Here is a 22,134-nt window from a genome sequence, read left to right as displayed (position 1 = left end):
TGAAACAATCAGATGAGCACGTCTGAATATTACCACTCTGCGAGTTTCTTTTGACAAAATCGTGTTTTCAGTTACGTTTCCAATGAAGCTGATTCGGCAAGTAGTCAATACTGTATTAGCAGCTATCTAGCCAAGATACTAGCTGCTGCGGTGCTGCCATTACAAATACTTGTATCTTCCTGGCAAAAAGACCTTTTCTTATTTATCTGACATTACTAGTGAATAGTGATATGTGTTTCTGGCATTTCTGCAGGCGATGATCAGTGCCACCGTGCCCGTGTAAGCCTCTTGTCTTTTTTTGTGAAGGAATAAAACATTTACATATATAGGTTATAAATCAACTGTTGTGGTAATAAACTACAAGCTTGGACCTTGGATATAGAAAAGGGAGCGAAACGAATAACACACTTTTGTACCTCACCATTCCATTACCATTTTGATGATTTCAGTTCCAATATAGGATGAAATTGTGCACTCGTGCAATAGCGTGTTGGAGCTCTAACATCTAACATTTACGCCAATAACAAAACTTAGGAAGACACTTCATCATGCTGGGAGAGGAACTCTATTATACAAGGGTACACTTCGTGGACAGCCTACATGATAAAACATACCACAGTAAACAAACAGCTTTATATCCTTTAAGTACTCATTAATGTAAACATACCTTTCGCCCTCCAACCAAGTCATAATGCGCATAATGAGGGCCTTCGGGCTTTCCAAAAACCTTATATGTCACCAAATGCTGAGGAATTAACTTCACCGTTTCTGCAAATACAAGAAAATGTTGTTGTGATATGTATTTATGAAGAAACTAAAAAATACATAATCAAACAATGAAGCCAAAGAGAGATCATAGTATATGCATTATCTAATAGCATGGCGTACTTTAGCTAGGGATATAACCCAGACCAGTATAGGCCGTGTTTAGTTTCCCCCCTATTTCCAACTTTCCATCACATCATATCACATCAAAAACTTTCCTACACACATAAACTTCCAACTTTTTTTCCAAACTCCCAACTTTCTTCAAACTTCCAACTTTTTTCAGGAACTAAACACACCCATAGATGAGAACTTGAGAATTGCAGTTAGGCAGTACGATATGAGCTAATCTTGTGACTACAGATCTTTGGGGTCCAAGAGTCAGCTGCATTAAGTAGTTCACTATAAATGACTTTCACTTGGCTAACTTCAGATGATAACCTGAATAGGTATTCATTTTATAAAATTCCAAAAAAGTCCTCATCGCGAAATAACAGTGCAAATATGGAGCTTATTACCATACCATAAACAGCTTCCGGGGGGCAAATCAGATCCTCATCTCCAGCAAGGGCAAGTATTGGCACTTTGATTTTGTGCAGATGCTGCTTGAAGAAAAAGGTACCAGCCCTGTTGCGCAGCCCACCATCACGGAATGCAGTTGTCAGCTGTAGTAAAACCTTTGCTGGCACCGTGCCTGAACAATCATGCATCAAGTCATCACAAGAACTTCAAGGGCTTCCTTATTGAAATTCATGTATCATAAAGATGGCAGGCAGATAAAAATGAACCAGTGCAATCAATACTCCTACAGATGGTAACAGAAACTTCATGGTGGAACAGTGCCATATGAGCATATCATGCAATAACATTCAGGCTATGTATATCTATCACATGCTTACAGTATAAGGTAAAGATTAACCTGGCTAGGCTATATTTGTAAAATGTGCAACTTCTTAGGAATAGAAGTGTTCGCTTGACCATATCATCATACTACACTTGGATGGCAAGTTCCTCCGTGAACAATATCAGGTTGTTGTACCTTTTTATGAAACAACTTACAGATATGACAAAGCTTAAATATGAAACTTACAGAAGTTATTCAAGACAAGCTTCGAAAGCAGATCAGGATCCATCATGTCCTTTGATGAAATTTGAGAGCGCAGCAATGACAGAATATAGGGTGCACGAGACGATATAGGGTAAGTGGTAGACAGTAATGTTCCTAGAGGGATAGCAGGAACACGTAACATCTCAGCTGGGTCTGCCTAATAAAATTGAAGATTAGGTTCCTCTATATGTATATTAGTACAGTAAATTAAATTGCACGATGGTCAACTTACAAGAGGCAATAGCAGCTTGAGTGATGAGTTAGATGTTGTGTAGTCAACTGATGAGGCCAAAGTAACAATTGCTACCAGCTCTGGCTCAGCACCTTCACATCCTTTTGAGGCAGAAACACAGAACAAGAATCATGTATTGATAACAGAATGTAAATTTCTGATTCATAGCATAAGAAATATTCAAGACTATCCTAAAAAATGTGGAATATCAACATTGTTAAATAAATATGTTGTTTTCTTGCTATCTGAGACAGATCAAAAGAAGATTTCCAGTTATACATACCACACTTTGAAACCATTGCATATAATAATATTCCCCCCATTGAATGACCAATGGCAAGCAGTTTGCCATCCTTTGTTGGGCTTTGCTGTTTAATATAATTCATCTGCATGATAAAAAGAGAAAAGATTAACACTTTTTACCAGGGTTCCCAGGTATCAATCGAGTGATCTTTATAGATGGAAGGCTATGTTAACAAACTGCGGCAGGTACATCCTCCTCCAAATAATGGTCAAAGTCCCAATCATAGCTAATAATGAGCTCCAATTGTTTCTGTAGATCTTCTATTGTTGCAGACAGGCGTTCTTGCCAACCAAATAGCCGAGGTGATATATTCTGTTGACCTTCCCCAAGAATATTCACAAGACGTTGACTTAAATGGCTTATTTGATCTGATATTGCTGATGTTTGTGGCAATTCCAGTAAGCCCAAAATTTTTTCTGAGACTTCCTCAAGACTACTAGTTAATGAGGCATCAGGAACAAGTTCTGACACTTGATTAAAAAAGCCATCAGCGATACTTCTCAGTCGACTATCTTTTACATAACCTGAGAATGTATCACCCAATCGTGCCAAAGTATTTGATAACTTTGTCACCAGCTGTGGTTCTTCTGATGCATTACTCTCTATTACATCCTTATCTTCTACTACTGGAACTTCAAATTTATCTTCTACTACTGGAACTTCGAAATTTTGAGCTAGACAAGTGGAATCATCCTTGGCAGGTCCAGCGCCATTTAATTTCTGTGTAGTAATCTCATCCAATGCAGAACTTCGAGACATGTCAGATGTGGTGTCAGCTACAGCTAGTTCAGATCCACGCATGCTCAGGCCTGCACCACGCACTTCGACAATCCATGTGTCAAACCCTTGCATGGACATATGACGTGCAAATGAAGCCTGACAAAATTATTATAGTCAAAATCAAGGGAAAATATAAACAGAATTCTATAACCATGACCGGCAATAACAAGTTCGTTATACAATTTTTGCTTATGAGTAAACAATATAGAATATCAAACAGACAGTGACCAAGGCATGAGTAAACAAACTTCTAAAACGAAATACATTTACATTTTTTTTAGAAAAAAATAAACAGAGGTATCTTTAAAATAAGAGTAAGCAAAATGCCCCAAAACATGTGTTTTTTTAAACTTACCGCTATAAAAGCACAACTACTACATCTTTTATCTGAAGCCTGAAGTAGGGCGCACCAGCATAACTTTTACTGGAAGATGTGTACAATTTTACCAATGTATCTATGCAATTTTTTTTCTTGCACAAACTCGTGTTCTGAATTGTGTGATATGTCCGCGAGATTCTTACTCAAGAAATTCTGCCCAGCTGTATCGTAGCTTTAATGCTATCTTTTATGCACCAAAACCCCAGTTTCTGTTCTCATGAAATTTCATAGCTGTCAAAAATGGAGTATTTTTTTCCACCAAATTTCATAAGAGATGCACTTAAACTTTTTAAATTTTCGTTATTCCCTAGTTCTGCTGATCTGCTTTGTGCCATGCTTGAATCAGCATTTGGAGCCTTATTGCATCCTAAACATTGCAAAGTAAGGAAGCATTTTCACACTAGTTGGTCCAGAAAGTTCTGTTTACTGCAGCGATTTGTTTTCCAACTTATTTTTGTTCAGTGTATTTACAGCATGGAGTAAATTCTCTGTTGTTCCAAAACATAGTTACTTCTCCACATTAAGTGTACAGAACTATAAAATTGTAACAACAATGATCAGCTCTTTCCGAATTTTATTCCCTAATTCCCAAGATAATTGCTAATTTATACTCAGATTAAATCATTCATCCTATCTGGAACTAAGCGGTAAGCGATTTGTAGCGATTAGCTAAACCTCATATTTTTTTTTGTCAAAAAAGAATAGAAAAGTACTCTTTGCCGATCGATTATGCACACAACTCCACAAGTTAGGATCATATAGATATACTAACCCCAGGAGACAGGTCAAATCCAATCGCATTGGTGGCCACTCCCGAGAGCAGCATCAGCGGGTGATTCCTCTTGGGCGCCTGCACAAACCAAGCTAGAACCAAATCAACAACCATAACCACTAACCAGCCGCCACCCTCTCCGCTGGGAGGGGAATAAGCACGCGCACCTCAGGCGGCGGGCGGTACCGCCAGAGCGCGAGCCGCCACTCTGTGCCGGGCACGGGCACGTAGTGCAGCTCATCCGCCGTGCAGATCGCGGGCTTCGCCCCCTGCTCGCACGCGGCGGCCGCGGAGGCGAGGGCGCGGGATGGCGACGGCGAGGATGGTTGGGGCGGCGGCGGGGGAGGCGGCGAGGCGCGGTAGGAGGCGAAGGCCCGGACGCGCGGCGGCGGCGGGGGAGCCGGAGGGGGAGGGGCGGACGGGGAGGAGGCGCACGCGGTGGCGGCGGGGGAGGAGAGGTGCGCGAAGGCGGCGCCGGCGAGGAGGACGCGGAGGTTGGCCGCGTGGAGGAGCGGCATGGCGGTAGGAGTTGGAGTCCCTCGCGCTCTGGCCGCCTCTGCTGCGTTCTCCGGCTTTGGTTGCGCCGCTTCAACATCGAAGGCCGGTGGTGACACTGACCGATGGGCCAGTGTATGTGGAGAAAATTGACATTTAACCATGTTCGGGATGGGGTTTCGCTGGAATGCTACTTCCGAATATGGCTTTGTTATAATGTCATTGTCAAATAAAGCCAACTTGCTAGAATGCCATTTCAACCATTTTAACTGATTTCCAAATGTTTTTTTATCGTGCTCTGACATATTTGCCCCTAGTCATTTTGTTGACTTTGCAGGAGAAAGGAGAAAAGGGATCGATCCCCATCCGGTCGCCGGCGGTGGAGTGTAGCGGCGGCGACGACGGGGCGTAGCTACGAGTCGGTGGCCGCCGGCTCCTCGTCCTCGTCACCACCACCACGCCAGCATCCGTCGGCTCGCCGTGGGCGCGACGGAGAGGGCGAGGAGGGAGGGGCGGAGCTCGCCGTGGGAGCGACTTAGGCAATGGGGCGTGGTGAAGTGGTGGGGAGCTATGGGAGGGAGGCATAGGGGATGCCGGCGAGGCACTCAAGGAGGAGGTCGTCGAGGAGGATGGAGATGGGGGTCGGCGATGAGGTGGGCGGTGCCGGCGCGGCTGGGGACAGGGACGGCGCCGGCGTGGGTTGGGGAAGGCTGCTCGGCTCAGCGGCGCCATCTGCATCGGCGTAGGAGAACATCCCACCTGCCCCAAACATGTTGGCGCTACCGCCGTCCCCGTCCCCGTCCCCATCCGCAACGCCGCCTTCTCATCCCCAGTCGCGTCGCTACCGTCCCCGTCCACACCGCCGCCTTCCCCGTCCCCGGGCGCGCCGCCGCCATCCCCGTTTCCGGTTGCGCCGCCGAGCCGAACGGAGAGGAGGAAGACAGAGAGGAGAGATGAGATAGGATCAAGGATATTTTGGTCATCTCAGCAATAAAAAACATTAAAAAAAACATTAAACTGAGAAGAAATGGATGGAATAGCATTGCAACATGTTGTCCCTGTTTGAGGGTGGTATTTCAGCGAAACCCCGTTTTGACAATAGCTAAATGTCAATTTTCTCGTCTATGTGGCAGTCGCCATCTAACGGGAAAGGAATTTCGTGACACGTTCACCGCCTTAACAAGCAACACGTATGAAGTAGCTGTACAGATCGGGCCGGAAATCTGTGTTCGCGGGGAGCATCTTTGTGTGAAAAGTTTGTGTGAGGTCATTAAAACGGGAAGGAATGCGGAAATAAGCCAACAAAATTTGCCTAATTTGCAGCTGTCGTCGACCTGTCGTGCTGCACGCATGGTCCAGAAAGAAGCACGCCCGGGCCAGCGCTAGAGTCCTTACTAAATTTTGCAGTTCTAGAAGCTTCCTCTCTTAAAAACTCTATCAGAATTTACAGAAGTGCTATATGACGGGATCCCATCCCAACCGTGATGGATGGGATAAGTTAGCAACCAACCAATCCATCGATTCTATCTTCTTCTACCTTATCTATTCTACCATATTACCACATCTCTCTCAAAGCATGACTGCTGCACGAGCTCGGCGCGGCACGGGGTGTGGATGGCGGAAGACACGGTCGCAAGCGACGAGCTCCGGCGTGGCCGCCGGCGACGAGCTCCCAACGTGGCATGGCTGTGGACGGCGGAGGATGCAACCTCCGACAACGAGCTCCGGCGCATGGCTATGGACGGCGGAAGATGCAGCCTCCGGTGACGAGCTTTGGTGTGGCCGCCGGCGACGAGCTCCGACGTGGTGCAGCACGTGGACAGCGGAGGACGTGGCCACCGGCGACGAGCCCGGCGTGGCGCGTGGCGGCAGAGGATGCTACCGCCAGCAACAAGCCTGGTGTGGGGCGTGGTAGCGAAGGACGCGGCTACCGGCGACGAGCTCCGACGTGGGGCGTGGATGACGAAGGACACGGCTGCCGGCGACGACCTCTGACATAAGGCGTGGACGACAGAGGACGCGGCCGCCGGCGACAACCTCCGACATGGGGCGTGGAGGGTGGGGCTGCCGGCAACGACGCCTCGGTGCTCAGCTCCTGATACCTAGTAGGAATTACCTGATATCTGGTAGGTATCATCTGATACCTCGCAAGTATCACTCGATACGTGGGAGAAATCGTCTGATACCTGATAGGTATCACATGATACCTCACGAGTATCACCCAATATGTGGTAGAAATCGTCTGATATCTGATAGGTATCACATGATACATCACGAGTATCACCCGATACGTGGTAGAAATCGTTTGATACTTTATATGTATCACTTGATACCGGTTAAGTTTTAGGACATGATACATGTATAGCAGCCCGTTCGAAAACGGGATTCCGTTGTATAGCAGCCCTCTAGAATTTAACAAATACATCAAAACAAAGTAAATAAAACCAACACTATCAAAATTCGATAATGCCAAAATGTGAAAAAAAAAGAATAGATTATCAAAATATGGTATGGTTGATTTGGGTAACAAGGTCAACAAAGCCCCCTTAAAGCTGATGAACACGAGTTTAATTTTAACTCTGCTAGGGCAATAACCAACAACTGATCCAAGCCATCCATCCTATCCAACAGACCACACAAAACTCGTCACTTGTTGACGTCCAGCCATCCATTTAGGAACGTGCAGGTTACATTATGTAGTGAACGGATGGCCAGCTTAATATGTACTTACATCTAGCCCAAGTATACAGTATCAGTGCCATTAATCCCGCGAAACTGATGATCAAAACATTCTTGTGCTGCGCCGCCGGAAATCAGAACAAGAAAAACGGTCGCAGCGTCGCGAGCGGTCATGACAATCTACGCAGCTCGATCAGTTGGTGTTCTTTTTGCCGCCTCTTTTATCCTTGATCAGCTTCAGGAGGTTGGGCATCACCTTCCTCTTCCTCTTGATGGTGAACGACGGCGAGCGCGGGTTCCATGCGCCCGCGGACACCGACGACCGCCGGGGCTTGGACCTCCTCGACGTCGCCGACACCCTGCTCGACCGCCGCCGCGGGTACGCGCACTGCAGGCCGTCCCTCTCCGCAGCCGCGTTCAGGTCGTACAGCTCCTGCTCCAGCTCCTTCTGCTCCGCCGCCGTCTTCTCCGCCTCCGCCGCCACCTGCGCCGCCCTGGCCTCCATCTCCCTCACCTCCCGCTCCGCCGCCTCGGCGCGCGCCGCGGCCTCCTTCTCGCTGGCCTTCAGCGCCTGCACCCACGCCTGCGCCGCGGCCACCTTCTTGTCGGCCACCACCCGGACCAGCGCCGCGCGCCCGGTCAGGTACTCGTACTCGAACCGGGAGATGGTCATCGTCCCCTGCCGCCGTGCCGCCGACGACGCCCTGGCCTGCATCGTGCTCTCCACGGTGTCCCTGAGCTTCCTCATCGCCTCGGCCTCCAACGCTTTCGCCGCATCCAGCTCCTTCACCGACTGCTTGATCCGTCCCTCGGTCGTGGCGATCTCCTTCTCGATGTTCTCGGCCTCCGCGATCACGCACCGTTTCTCCAGCTTGGTGAGGTCCTCCTCCATCCTCGCCGCCTCCGTCTCGGCTTTCAGTTGCTTCATCGCCGCCGCCAAGTTGGACACGATCGCCTTCGACCTCTCGTCGGCCGCCGTGACGGCCTCCAGCCGCGCCTTCGCCTTGAGGAGCTTGGTGTTCAGCTGTTGCACCTGCGCGTCCGCTTTCTTTTCCTTCGCCTTGAGCAGGCTGATCTCCTCGGCGACGCGCATGATCTCGGTGCGCGTGCGGTCCATGGACGTCATGAACTGGAAGCTCCCGGCCTTGATCGTCTCCAGCTCCTTCTTCGCCGCGTCCAGCTCGGCCTCCGCGGTCTTCAGCAGCGCCTTGTCCTGCGCCTCCTCCTTCTTCCTCCTCGCTGCGTCCTCCGCCGCCTCGTCGCTCTTGGCGTGGCTCTTCTCCATGGCGCGCACCAGCTCCATCTCGGCCTGAAGCACCTCCACGTCGGAGTTCGTCACGGCGAGCTTCGCCTCCATCTCCCTCGCGCGGCTCGCCTTCTTCTGCAGCGCCCTGACCCTGGCCCTCGCGGCCTCGATGTCCGCGGCGAACCGCTCGGCCTCGGCGCCGCGCTGGGCCTCGATCTCGCGACGCTCCCGCTCGGCCTCGATGCGCGCCAGCTCCACCAGCACGTGCTCCTCGTTCGCCTCGTCCACCCGCCGCTTCATCTCGTCAACGGCGCGGAGGCTGGACTGGATCGTGCACGCCGACGCCACGATGTCGCGCTCGGCCTTCGCCTTGGCCTCCGCCGCGGACCGCACCTCGAGCCGCAGCCGGAGCAGCTCCTTCTTGGCTTGGTCCAGCTCCTGCACCACCTCCGCGTACCGCGCGTCGCGCTCCGCGCCCGGTGCGTCGGTGCCCTTCCTCCTCGTCCTCGCTGCCCACATTGCTTGGAGCTCCGACCTCTGGGACGTGGCTTTGGCCGTTGTCTGCTCGATTTGGCGCTCAAGCTCCTTCGCCATGGCTCGCGCTCTCGACAGCTCGGACTCGGCGCCGGCTCTCTCTTTATCCACGTACGCCTTGCGTTCATTCAGCTTGTCCAGACCGGATTGTGCTAGCTGCTTCATTTCAGAAGACAGATTCTGCACATATATATACCGAAATGGATATAAAGATACAGATACAGTGCGTTTTTACAGAAATCATATAAAAATACAATGAAATTGAGAACTGTTGAACTTGAGGTTTGTTCACAAGAATCAGAAAAGCGTGTGAATTCAGACACTACCTCTTGGGCTGGAACAGTTCCTCTGTTCTTGTCTGCCTTCCTCCCGTTGATGCTTTCGCCAAAGATGCTCATCGCAGCTCGAAATGACCCACTTCGTCCCAAGTTCTCATCCATGGTGATGGCGGCCTCCATTTTATCGCACCAAAGAAAAGGTGAATTGCACCAAGGCTGAATCTTTCGAACGAAAAATTCTTGGAAGTACTTATTTGTTTGGAGAACAGTTAAGACAAGGGAGAGCTTGTGTGTTGGTAAATGAGGACAAGTGTCGCAGCTCGCGGGTCTATCCTGCTTGCATGACTAGAGGAGCTCACTACCACACAAGTACACAACATGTCGATCCCGTTATATTATCCACCTTGTTCTTGTCTGAACTTCGCAGTTGTTAGTTTTCACTAGCCAATAATTTTTTGTTATTATTTTGAAACTGACTAGCCAATAACTTACAACGCTCAATTTACGCCAAATAAAAGCATCTCTTAGAGTTGGAGGTCAGCTAAATAGTTTCAACTCATCCAAAATAGGAATGGAGCTGGATAAAGCGCTCTCACAAAATAAACTAGAGAGATAGAAATAGGTTTAGAGCATATTTCCCATCCTTAACTAAGTACCATGAGGTACGAGATAACATGAGGTACCAATCTAATCTAACCGTTGATTTAACAGGGGTATGATTGGGCTAACAAAAATTAGGTCTCTCTTCCATTCTTCCATGTCGTCGTCGCCCATCGAGGGCCGTCCCGCGTCGAGGCCGGCGCCGTCGTCGCCCATCGAGCCCGTCGCCGCCCTTGCCGTCGGGCATCGACCGCCGCCGTCATCGCCCATCGAGCTCGCCGCCGCCGTCGTCACCCATCGAGCCCGTTGCCGCCGCTGTCGTTGCCCATCGAGCTCGCCACCGCCATCGTCGCCCATCGAGCTTGCTGCCGCCGTCGGGCATCGACCGCCGCCGGCGCATCGAGCCCACCGTCAGGCATCGACCCCCGCCGCGGCGCATCGACCGCCGCCGTCGGGCATCGACCTCCGCCGCCGCACATCGACCTCCGCCGTCGCGCATTGACCGCCGCCGCCACGCATCGACCTCCGCCGTCGCGAATCGAGCCCGCCGCCGCCGTCGCGCATCCAGTGCCGCCGTCACGCATCGAACCCTCCGCCGTCGTCGCCCATCAAGGTTGCCGTCGCCATCACGCGTCACGCATCCAGCCGCTGTCGTCGTGCATCCAGCCGTCGCCGCCGCCGCCGCTGCTGCCGGCGTCGGCCATCGAGCCCGCCGCTGCCGCCGCCGTCGCGCCTCTCGCCGGTTGCCGTCGCACCGAGCCGCCGTGCCTCTCGCCGCAATCTCGCTGCTCTCCCCGATTTTTTCTCTCGTGAAACAAGAAAGGACAGAAATACCCTTCCATCAATGGTACCACTTCAATGAGGAGGTGCAGTACCATGAGGTACGGATGATTTCTAACCGTTGGATAATGCTAGATCAACGGTCTCCTTTAAATCTAACTCCTGATTTTAGAAATTAGAGTTTTACCAAACGAACCTTGACGTGTATTGTTGAATACTATTAGAGTACAAGTTTAGAAGTACTGAGAAGAATAGAGAAGAAAAGGAGTACGACAAACGGTATCTTTCAGATATTTTCCGGCCACTGCCTTGCGAGTGGTTTGTATTTCGTTTCGTCGATGAGGATGCTGTAGTTTGAAGTTCACGCATGTGTCTTTTGCAGAGATAGATTAGAGCAAAAATTGGATCACGTGCGTCAGTACATGAGATTCATCGATCAAAACTGTGAACTCGGAGTGACCATTGAATCATCGGTTCATTGCACATTCACACAGGGGCTTCGTTAAAATATCGTCGTATCATGTAACATTTCTTCTACTTTTGCGTATTGGAGTTAAATCTTAAAATCATGATCTTAGGCTATGCACGATCACCTAATTTCTCTTATGCGGAATTTGATGATGTACTGACCGGATGAAGAAGCCATATGGTTGCCTTAGATGCGTCGGTGTACTAGTTGTGAGGCGACGGTGATGAAGATCACCATGCAGTGACGGCGATGGGAATTCGCCCTTCGCTCCCCTTCAACACGCCTTAAAATCGGTAGTTTGAGGGTTTGGAGAATTGGCTTAGCGTACGTGAGTCGTCGCTTGTGCACGGGGTTAAGGTTCCCTTTTTAAGTGTATTGAGGGGATCGGGGGTGATTCCTTCTCGAGAAAAATGACGCTTCCGATCATAAAGTTAAAGAGAGAAACGTGTGAGAGAATGCGTGAGACTCGTTCCTCAACATTAGGGATCGCGTGGGCTTTGGTGGGCTAAGCCCAACGCTCTCCTTTCTGGCTCGGTGGCCAGACATCAACCAACATTGCGTACTCGTTTTGCACATGTACTATCTTGGTGTTATGCATCTATTTATATATGCCTTCTGCGTTCCAAACTTCCGGGCGTCCCCAACCTGCAATGGAATAAGTTCACTTTGAGTCCCTCAAATACTGCTCCAATCTGATTCATACCCCTCAACCACAATACCATATATCTTGATTCTTGACCCTTAAACTATATTGGAACCAGTGTAATTTAACTCCTCGAGTGGTTTTCGCTGACGTGGCTCGTTGACTTGGTCAACCCCTACGATAATGTGGCAGCCCAGTCACAAATTAGAAGTGGGCCCATATGTAAGTGACTAGAGAGAAAAAACTATGACCCATTTGTCATACTCGCTGACACTGTACCCCTTATATCTCCCTTCCCTCTCCTGCTCTCCCCGATCGACAATGTCGATTGGCGAACGAGGGAGCGGTGGCATGGGCCTGGGGTGGCAGGTGGCGACGATAGCCACTAGCAAGTGCCGGAGAGGCGGAGAGGGGGCTAGGGAACTGGCGTGCCGCCAGCACTAGGGGTTGGGGGTTGGGGAATTGCCGTGGCAGCGGAGGAGGTGCACTGAGGAGAGGAGGGGTGGGTAAGGAGCATATGAAAGCGGAGTAATGGTCGCGGCGAAGGAGGAGCTCGAGCTCCATGACGTAGTAGAGAGAGAATGTTAGTGGGCCCACATTTATGTTTTTTTAATTTTTATATGCCACATAAGCATCACGTCAATGTCACGTAGGACGAAAACTGGTCAACACCACCATGTAGACGCACGACAGTGAAACCGCTCTTCAAAACCACCGAGGAAGACAAATTGCACCAATTTTAATAGTTGGAGGGTCGAGATACCCGGTTAGTCAAGGCAGTCAAAGTGAACTTATTCAACCTGCAATCCCTCTGTCTCCGAACGCAGGCCCGTTGGCCCAGCTGCGCAATGCCTGCTGCCGTGCTCCGTCTCGAACTCTCGATCCCCTGTAACCTGTTTCTAGTCTTCCTTCTCCTTTGGACTACTAGCCCGACGCGACCAAAGCTGAATCAACCTATGGATGCAGTGGCCCAATGCCCACTGCCCAGCTGGTCCACTCCGTCGATCTCGTCTTCTTCCTTTCCACGGCACACGGCAGGGCTGACGGGATCACTCACTGGCCACTCAACTTGCTACTCATACCCGATGATCAACTGAGCCAATATATACACTCGTTCTCTTCAGACTTCAGTGCAAGATCACGATTCACGAGTCCGCGATGGCAGGACGTGGTGGAGGAGGAGAGCTGCGGCTACTGGGGACGTGGTCGAGCCCGTGGGTGATCCGGGTGAGAGTGGCGCTGGGGATGAAGGGGCTGAGCTACGAGTACACCGAGGAGGACCTCTCCAGCAAGAGTGACCTCCTGCTCAGGTCCAACCCGGTGCACGAGAAGGTCCCCGTCCTCATCCACGGCGGCCGGCCGGTGTGCGAGTCGCTCGTCGTCCTGGAGTACATCGACGAGACCTGGGGAGCCACCGGGACGCCGCAGCTCCTCCCTGCCGATCCCTACGACCGCGCCACCGCGCGTTTCTGGACCAACTACGTCAACGACACGGTATAATGACTGGACATCAGAACGGCAGATAGGAATTCTGTTTGATTGGTTGATTTCCTTTGCAATTTTTTCTGCAGTTTTTCCCGTCGTGGAAAGTGCTGTTCAGGTCGACGGCAGCGGAGCAGAGAGCTGAGGCGTTCAAGAACGTCGTCCCTCGCGTGGAGGCGCTGGAGCGAGCGTTCGGGGAGTGCTCCAAGGGGAAGGCCTTCTTCGGCGGGGACGACGCGGGGCTCGTCGACGTGGCGCTCGGGAGCCATCTGGTGTGGATCAAGGTGGTGGACGAGGTGGCCGGCGCCAACCTGCTCGACGAGGCCAAGTTCCCGGGCTTGGCGGCGTGGGCGGAGCGGTTCTTGGCCGTCGACGCTGTCAGGCAGGTGATGCCCGACGCCGGCGATGTTCTGAAGCAGTACAAGGGGTTCCTGGCCAAATGGACTGCAGGCGCTGGTTCGAGCTGAACCTGAACACAACGGCGTTGCCTGCTTTCGTCTTCGTGGATTTTCTAGGTGTAGAAAATACTTTCTGCTTCGGGGATCTGTACTTTGAGGAGTACGTTGACACGCGTGATGAATAACAGTTTTCTTTTTTGTTTCATAAAAGGAGGGAAATGTTGACACGCTGTTCAGTGAACTACTTTAGTGTTTCTAGACGAACCACTTAGTTGATTTGCTAAGCACACTTTTAAACGGCAAATATCGTTCTTCCTTGTCACGAAATTCGTATCGTTCCATTAAGTTGCGTTCTTTTGGAAAACTATATTTCATCCTTAAGGTACATCCCCTCGCTTTGCATGTCACTCAAAAAATCATCTAAAGTCTTAAAAAAAGAATTGGTATGACAGATTGATCTATCATGTCAAAAATTTTAAAACTTTTTTGATGACACGTACAAAACGAGCGTATGTCTTCTGTTAAGAGATAAAAATCCACTTCCTGTTCCTTTTAAGCGTCCCAAGACATTTTTGGAGGATGACAAAATGGTTCTTCATGTTTGAAATCGTGGACTAGAAGTAGGTACAGACACCAATACACGATATATATTGTATTATCTTACTCCCTCCGTCCTATTTTAAGTGCAACCATAAATTTCTGCGTCCAAGGGCCTGCTCGGCTGCCCTTTTTGCAGCCACACAACACAAGGTTTGCAGCCGCAGCGCTGCCGCAGATAGGACGCCCTAACTTTGATTATCCGTCTTATTTAAATAAATTTTATAAGATAATAAAATATAAATAGTATTTTACTCGTGACTTATGTTTTTAAATTTTTTAAAAAAAGTTTAAATAAGACGAATGGTGAAAGTTGAACGCGAAAACTATGGTTACAATTAAAATGGGACGCAGTAAGTACGTAGCTACTACTGCTACAACAGTAAAAATAAACTTCAACTAATCACCTCGTCAAGCTCAATCATTCATCCACTAGTCAAGGCCATTCCAACTCCATCATCTGCTGTCACGTTTGGTCGACGCATGTACAACATCGCAATCAACACTGACGGAATCAAGTGGCCTGTGGCCCCTTCTCCAAGCCAGCAACGGCACGGAGCAATCTCCTGTCGCCGCGCACTCGCCGGCCGATTCCAACTTTGCTTACACAGCTTAACTAAAACCAGTCAAACACTCAAACCTCACACTAATCACCTGATAGATGAACTTAACAAATTCGCCATGTCCTTATAAAGACATACAGTTATACCCATCTTGTACACAAACCGTAAAACCGATCCAGACAGCAACAGCATCATACTCACACAGTTCGCGGCAGCAATGGCGGGAAGAGGAGGAGGAGGAGGCGAGCTGCAGCTGCTGGGCACGTGGTACAGCCCGTACGCTATGCGGGCGAAAATCGCGCTGGGGCTCAAGGGCCTGAGCTACGAGTACATCGAGCAGGACCTCTCCGGCAAGAGCGAGCTCCTGCTCAAGAGCAACCCGGTGCACAAGAAGGTCCCCGTCCTCATCCATGGCGGCCGGCCGGTGTGCGAGTCGCGCGTGGTTCTCGAGTACGTCGACGAGGCCTGGCCCAGGGCCGCGCCGCCGCTCCTCCCGGCCGACCCCCACGGCCGCGCCACCGCTCGCTTCTGGGCGACCTACTTCGACAGCACGGTAATTGATGGCATCTTCCTGAAGAAATCAACCTTAGTTAGATAGCAAAGTTCATGTCGGTGATTGAGAAATCAATATTAGAGAGATCGACATTTTTGTTTTGATACTGCATTAAGTTCTTCCCGCCGTGGAGGGCGCTGATGAGGGCGACGACGGCGGAGGAGAGAGCGGAGGCGTTCAGGAACGCCGTACCTCAGGTGGAGGTGCTGGAGCGAGCGTTCGTGGAGTGCTCCAAGGGGAAGGCGTTCTTCGGCGGCGACGCCGTCGGGCTCGTCGACGTCGTGGTCGGCGGCTTCGTGGTGTGGTTCAAGGCGGTGGACGAGGTGGCCGGCACCAGCCTCCTCGACGAGGCCAAGTTCCCGGGCCTGGCGGCGTGGGCGGAGCGGCTCTTGGCGGTGGACGCCGTCCGGGAGGCGATGCCCGACGCCGGGAAGCTCCTGGAGCACTACAAGGGATTTCTGGCTAAATTGGCTTCGCCAGCTGGTTCTACCTAATGGCAATCTATCTGCCTTGCTCGCCTGCTTTGGCGATGAAGAAGTTGTTAGGTACTGTGTCATGTGAAAATATTTTGTTAGTCTCTGTTGAGCGGTGTTCAGAATGCAAATGTGTACATCTTGAATAAAAGGAGAGCAAAATAGTGAGGCGACTTTTAGTGTGTGCAAATATAATTTTGCTTAATCAGCGGTCTGATCACAAGGGTAGATATGAGGGGGCATAGTCACCACAGATGAGGTGCACGATTTTTTTTTTTTAAAAAAAAAGACGAATCAACTCGAGTCGATTGCTTCAAGTAATTTTTTTTTTTGCGCAAATTGCTCTTCATCAATCACAAATTATTTATCAACATCGCAAATCATAGAAAGTGAATTACAAATTTTGGTACAAATACATTACTACTCAAATCAGAATCCATCTACTATCCAAGTATTACCTATCCATTTCAGCATCAAAGGAAAAAAACTACATCAACAAGGGAGATCGGAAAAACCAACAAATCATTACCGAATCCATAAAAAATCAACTTGCCAAGGGGATGGGGATGGAGCCACCAATTCTGCTAGTGGTCACCTCCGTAGTCGTGGTCCCACCCGTGCCGCCACTCGCTATGGGTGAAGTCTGCCCGCTCGCTCACTGACATCGAGTGATCCACTCATGCGTGTATCTAGCCATCCCCAAGTTCCTGGTGGCCAAATCTGGTGCTGAACTCACAGCGACCAGCAACCCATGGTGACGTGGAGGCCAAGGGAGCGAGGGAGGCGTGGTGACATCAAGCAGGCCACAATTGCTCGACAGGGAGATGGAAGTGCGGCACTGCTAGGCTAGGGGAAAGGGAGGGGGGTGCCCCTGAGCTCACGGCCATTACGAGAGAGAAGTGCGAGAGAGAATGAGGTGTTGAGGGAGATTCCGAGGCATAAAAACTAGTGTCAGGCTTGGTTCGTTGGTTCAACTCCCTCGGAGGTGTTGGTTTTTCTTTTAAAAAAGGCAACGCAATGATATCACACTTATAAATGTCTTCTTTTAAAAAAAATGGTACTTATAAGTGTTGTTGGTGCACGTTTTAATTTTAGACTCGTATAAGGGATCGAAAGGACGTGAGAAACCCTATATGTGCTGATTTTAGATGAACCGATGGCACATATGAGCACATCATATTAGGATTTTTAAGTAGTGGATCAATTTAGTTACTATGCGTTTGGTTCAAGGGCTGGGATGGGGTTAGATTGGGTTGAACCTGTTTTTTAAGAGTGTTTGGGCTGGGGACATGTGGGATGGGATATCCCTAACAGAAAATATTCCCCTAGGGTTGAACTGGTCCCTCAAAAACTGATGAATCAATTCAACCCATTTTTTTCTCTTTAAGACATGTGGGTAGTTCCTTAAAAAGTAGGATAATATTATCTCTCATGCCAAATAAATAGATGAGACCGTCCTATTTAAAAACAAGATGAGTCTAACCTATTCTATTTTGTCCTCAAACCAACATACGCTAGAATACAACGTTCATGGTAGAAAACTAGAAACTAATTGGGGCCAATTGGGCCATTGACCATTCGTATGTAGACGTGGCCATTTCTCAACATAATTTGTTATGGACTACACCTTGATGTAGGACTACACCTATTATGATTTAAATCATGGTTCCCACAAATATTACGCACAATAGATGTGAGTAGCTCTGGTTTCTAATTCTAGGCCAATCGAATTTTGTTGGCCATCAGGCCATGGATCTTCGTAATGGACATCCTTTCTCGTTACCGAAGCCATTTTGCTTCTCTATCAATTATCAAAGTATTAACACGGTAACACCTCGCTCAAGTTGCTAGTTCTAGTTGCTGATCGCTATCAGCTTTTCTCTGAAGCTAGTGCAAGTGTGCGACCCTGCTTTTGTTGCAGCTGGAAAAGAAAAGATAGGACCCCTGAACTAACCCTGTGATTCACTGACACTGCCTTAAAGCAAAGCGCCGGGGGCCGGCCAAGTGGAGCTGTGGAGCCAGTCGTCACGCGGTCCTGCAAATAGTAACCGCACTTGCGCCGTTCTGAAAGGTGACTGCGTTTTGACCGGATATCTTAGGCTGTGGCCTGTTTAGATCCCTCCGAAATCTTACTATTTAGAAGTATTAAACGTAGATTACTGATAAAACCTATTCCATAACCCTCGGGCTATTTTGCGAGACGAATCTAACGAGGTATATTAATCCATGGATTGCTACAGTGATGCTACAGTGATCATCCGTTAATCATGGATTAATATACCTCGTTAGATTCATCTCGTAAAATAGCCTATGGGTTATGGAATCGGTTTTATCGGTAATCTACATTTAATACTCTTAAATAACAAGATTTCGGAGAGCTATTTAATAGCCCGAAGGATTCAAACAAGGCCTGTGTTTAGTTCTACGCTAAAATTGATAGTTTGAAGAAATTGAAACGATGTGAAGGAAAAGTTGAAAGTTTGTGTGGGTAGGAAAGTTCGATGTGACGAAAAAGTTAGAAATTTGATGAAAAAAGTTAGAATCTAAACAGGCCTAGGGCCTGGTTTTGTTCCCAATTTTTTTTTCCCAAAAATGTTACATTGAATCTTTGAACACATGCGTGGAGCATTAAATATAGATAAAAACAAAAACTTGCACAGTTTGCATGGAAATCGCGAGACGAATTTTTTGAGCCTAACAGTAACCATATGTGCTAATGACGGCTTTAAAAGATTTGTCTCGCGGTTTACAAGCGAGCTATGAAATTAGTTTTTTTATTCGTGTCCGAAAACCCCTTCCGATATCCAGTCAAACATCCGATGTGACACCCAAAAATTTTCTTTTCGCGAAAAATACCAAACTCCAAATTGTTCGGCATAAACAAGCCAAACCTAATTAAACAAGGGACATACACATACCCATGGTCGTATTAATAAACCAGACTCTTCAAAATGAGACTACTTTGAGAAAAGATATCCAGGTCTATTCTCACTTAAGTGAGCTTTCGGTTGCTCAATTAAAAAGAGACCGATATCCCATTCTATCTCTGACCAGTGTTGTTAAGATCAGTTTAAAAAAGTTTTTAAAGAAAAAAAAAACTTGCGTGGAGGCGTTTCTCGTTCAAACGCGGAGTATTGGCAACCGAGGCGAGAAGCACTCCCTCCTCTCGTCTCCACCTCCCACGCTTCGTCCCAACTCCCGACCCAATCGAATCTCCCCACGACAAAGGCAGAGGGAAAGGAGCGCGAGGTGGTAGTAGACTGGCAGAGAGGGCAGGGCAAAGGCATGGACGCAGCCGGCTCGCCGCGGAGGAAGAAGAAGGCGGCGGCGGCGAAGAAGCGGCGGGGGGGAGGGGACGAGCGGGAGCGGGGGCGCGGGCGCGGGCGCGGGCGCGACCTGTCTCCGGCGGCGCCACCCGTGGGCGCCGGTGGAGGGAAGGACGCGGCGCTCGCGGAGTGCGCGGCGGCGTGCTGCGTGCTGTGCGCGTGCCTGCCCCTGGCGGCGCTCTGCTGCGTGGCGCGCGCGCCCGTCCGCGTCGCGCGGCGGTGCTGGCGGTGGCGGTGGAGGAGGCGGAGGCCGCAGCGGCGCCTCGCGCCCGGGGGGTCGTCGTCGTTCTCCGACGCCGAGCTCGGTGACCTCCGGCCCGGACGGCCCAGGCGCGCAATGGCGGACCAGGAGTTCCGGCCACGGGGGACGTCTCCAACTCCAAGCGGCAGCCGCCAATCCCCGCCGCCGGCGACACCGCATCCGCAGCAGCAGCAACCACCCCCTCATGATCGGAGAAGATAGTGCAAGTTAGTTAGCATTTTTTTTCTCCATCATTTCGCACCAATTTTGCTTCAACCACACCAGAGCGTCCACCAAGTAGGATCGATCTTTGGTTAGTGCCTAAGCTCATGATTAGGAGCAAAAAAAAAAAGAAGAAATGATTTTTTGCCAAGGAAGAGGGCCACCCCCAATGTATCACACCAATCAAACGAGGCCAGGTTGCTGATCAATGCACATCCGATTGTCATCATTTTCCTCCGGTTCCAGATTGTTCGATCGTTGCACACGCGCGCGCGCGCGCACACAAGCGGATCGTACGAGACGATAGCTCTGCATTATCGGCTGCTTCTTCCATCATAACTGATCCCCAATATTTCGCTGGATGTAACTGTTCCGTAAGAACAGTGGATCACTGGTTTTCTTTCTCTCTCTTGATTACAGGCTGGAAATTGGAAAACAGCGGGTTAAACTGCTTACCGTTCAGAGTAATCCGTTGCTAGTCAAACATACGTGCACTTTGGGCAGTTGCGAACATGGTGAGCTGTTAATTCGTTTTTAATCAAAGACCAATGAATAATTAAATCATGGGGAGCAGACAAGCCGAACAGTGAAATAGTTTCCTACCGCCGCCCCTACCTGAATGATCATGAGTATCGAGGGAAAAAAATCAGAGTGCCGAAAGATGCGATGCCCCCCTTCTTCAGGAATCAATATCAGGAGGTATATGTCTGGCACGGTTCGAGTTTGCATGATTTGAGAGTTTTGAACGGTTGCAAAGGAGAATGTCCTTTGCAAAAAAATGCTCGAACCTGGAATATGATGGCAACCGAACCGATGGTTTGGCACAGCGGTACTAAGGCTTTCAGCGCAAAGTTTGGATTTTGATTAAAATTGAAAATAATGTGACTGAAAAGTTATGTGTGCATGACAGATTGATGTGATGGAAAATGACTGAAGTTTGGATCCAAATTTTGAATCTAAACACAGCCTAACACATGGTGTTTGACTTGTCGTGAGCAACCGGGCAGCCGGCGCGACCCGACCCTGACAGACAGGTAAGCGACGTGAGATCAGGCTCAGCAGCGAACCAGCACCACGGATGTGAGATCACGTGAGGATGATCCGAGGCCGCTGCCCGCGGGCGCGCCGGCCAAACCACCCCAACCAGGCACAGGCAGAGGATGGGCGAAGCAGCGAACGCTGCGGAATCACGGCAGGGCGGGGACGCAGTCACGCAGCCGCACGCGGTAGCTGTCGGCTCGGTGACTCTACGGTGCGCGCGGGCGGCAACGAGGCGGCCGCGTGCCAACCCCCCCACAATGCACTCGTTGCACCTCCGCCCGTGCGTGCGTGCGTGCTGCGTGCGAGATTCTTTTGTTCGTTACGGGTGGACGAGGGAGACCGGCGGCGGAAGGGCATGCCTTCTCCGCGCCGTTGGAAAAGCGGCACGGGCACGGGCGATGGCTCACGTCACGTGCGCGTGAGGGATCTTTCGTTGCCGCGAGCCCGCGACCGGCGCAATGGAGGGTCGCGTCGCCCCGGGCATATGCGCTGGTTTTGTTGCGAACAAGCAACTACTACTACTACCAGGTATACCACTATAGTTATCAGGCTTGCCGCCACCGCCCGCCGCGACCAAGACTGCCACTTCCAGATGCTCGGCTCCATCCTATACCAGATTGCAGTGGAACCAGCACAGGAGAGTATGGTACGTGGGAGCTATATATACGGTGGTTGTACTGTAAAATCTTCAGCGATATCATGTGTAATCAAGAACAGAAAGACACACGAGCGGTAGGGAAGGCGATGCCCCCGAACCTGAAGAATGCGAGCGCGACGTCGGAGGCGGCGGCAGCGGCTTCCCGTCATCCCATGGCTGAGTGGCTCCACCGCTTCCTCCACGGGAGGCAATGGGAAGTGGGCTTCGGCTCGAATGAGAAAAAGGGAACTCTCCAGGAGACATCAATCATTATCTACATATCACTCAAAGTAATGGTTATGAAAAAAAAAAGGATAGATTAATACGTGGTAAATCAATCAAAAATATACAAGGTAAAATTTAACTTTTATGTATTACAATGAAAAAAAATAAATTTTACAGTGAATATACATTAACTAGTTGTAGTTTATTTTTTTTTCAACTTGTAAAAGTAAAATTTTAACTTACATGTTTGTGGAGTGATATATCACATATTAATAGATCTTCTAAAAAATTTCCATTCCATAACTATTTAAG

The 22,134-nt window shown here is 49.7% G+C and overlaps 3 protein-coding genes and 1 pseudogene across 3 annotated transcripts; 2 read left to right on the top strand and 2 right to left on the bottom strand.

The window, feature by feature from the left end:
• Window positions 1-43: 43 nt before the first annotated feature.
• LOC127774705 (uncharacterized) lies at window positions 44-5,014 on the bottom strand. Its single transcript, XM_052300991.1, has 9 exons — window positions 4,508-5,014; window positions 4,341-4,418; window positions 2,587-3,285; window positions 2,389-2,491; window positions 2,106-2,206; window positions 1,856-2,030; window positions 1,289-1,459; window positions 668-768; window positions 44-596 (listed from the first exon to the last, which is right to left on the bottom strand). Exons 1-9 carry the CDS (start codon window positions 4,997-4,999, stop codon window positions 531-533), a joined length of 1,986 nt encoding a protein of 661 aa, XP_052156951.1. The 5' UTR covers window positions 5,000-5,014; the 3' UTR covers window positions 44-530.
• A 2,471-nt stretch (window positions 5,015-7,485) lies between these two features.
• On the bottom strand, window positions 7,486-9,922 carry LOC127764335 (protein PLASTID MOVEMENT IMPAIRED 2-like). Its single transcript, XM_052289206.1, has 2 exons — window positions 9,621-9,922; window positions 7,486-9,474 (listed from the first exon to the last, which is right to left on the bottom strand). The coding sequence occupies exons 1-2, from the start codon at window positions 9,750-9,752 to the stop codon at window positions 7,708-7,710; spliced, it is 1,899 nt and encodes a 632-aa protein (XP_052145166.1). The 5' UTR covers window positions 9,753-9,922; the 3' UTR covers window positions 7,486-7,707.
• Window positions 9,923-13,133: 3,211 nt separating this feature from the next.
• On the top strand, window positions 13,134-16,637 carry LOC127784952 (uncharacterized; annotated as a pseudogene).
• A 2,607-nt stretch (window positions 16,638-19,244) lies between these two features.
• Window positions 19,245-20,164, top strand: LOC127757617 (uncharacterized). The gene has a single exon (XM_052283170.1). It carries the CDS (start codon window positions 19,416-19,418, stop codon window positions 19,917-19,919), a length of 504 nt encoding a protein of 167 aa, XP_052139130.1. The 5' UTR covers window positions 19,245-19,415; the 3' UTR covers window positions 19,920-20,164.
• Window positions 20,165-22,134: the final 1,970 nt, after the last annotated feature.

This window comes from Oryza glaberrima, chromosome 1 (genome assembly GCF_000147395.1).
Source record: "Oryza glaberrima chromosome 1, OglaRS2, whole genome shotgun sequence".
NCBI lineage: Eukaryota > Viridiplantae > Streptophyta > Magnoliopsida > Poales > Poaceae > Oryza > Oryza glaberrima.
Note: the sequence above shows the minus strand (reverse complement) of the source record. Positions and strands in the feature narration are given on the sequence as shown.

Coding starts and splice junctions, on each gene's coding strand:
- LOC127774705 (XM_052300991.1), bottom strand. CDS start 4,999: ATGGTTAAATGTCAATTTTCTCCACATACACTGGCCCATCGGTCAGTG. Junction 3,286..4,340: donor GATTTGACCTGTCTCCTGGG/GTTAGTATATCT, acceptor TAATTTTGTCAG/GCTTCATTTGCACGTCATAT. Junction 2,207..2,388: donor TGCAATGGTTTCAAAGTGTG/GTATGTATAACT, acceptor CTGCCTCAAAAG/GATGTGAAGGTGCTGAGCCA.
- LOC127764335 (XM_052289206.1), bottom strand. CDS start 9,752: ATGGAGGCCGCCATCACCATGGATGAGAACTTGGGACGAAGTGGGTCA. Junction 9,475..9,620: donor GAACTGTTCCAGCCCAAGAG/GTAGTGTCTGAA, acceptor ATATATGTGCAG/AATCTGTCTTCTGAAATGAA.
- LOC127757617 (XM_052283170.1), top strand. CDS start 19,416: ATGGACGCAGCCGGCTCGCCGCGGAGGAAGAAGAAGGCGGCGGCGGCG.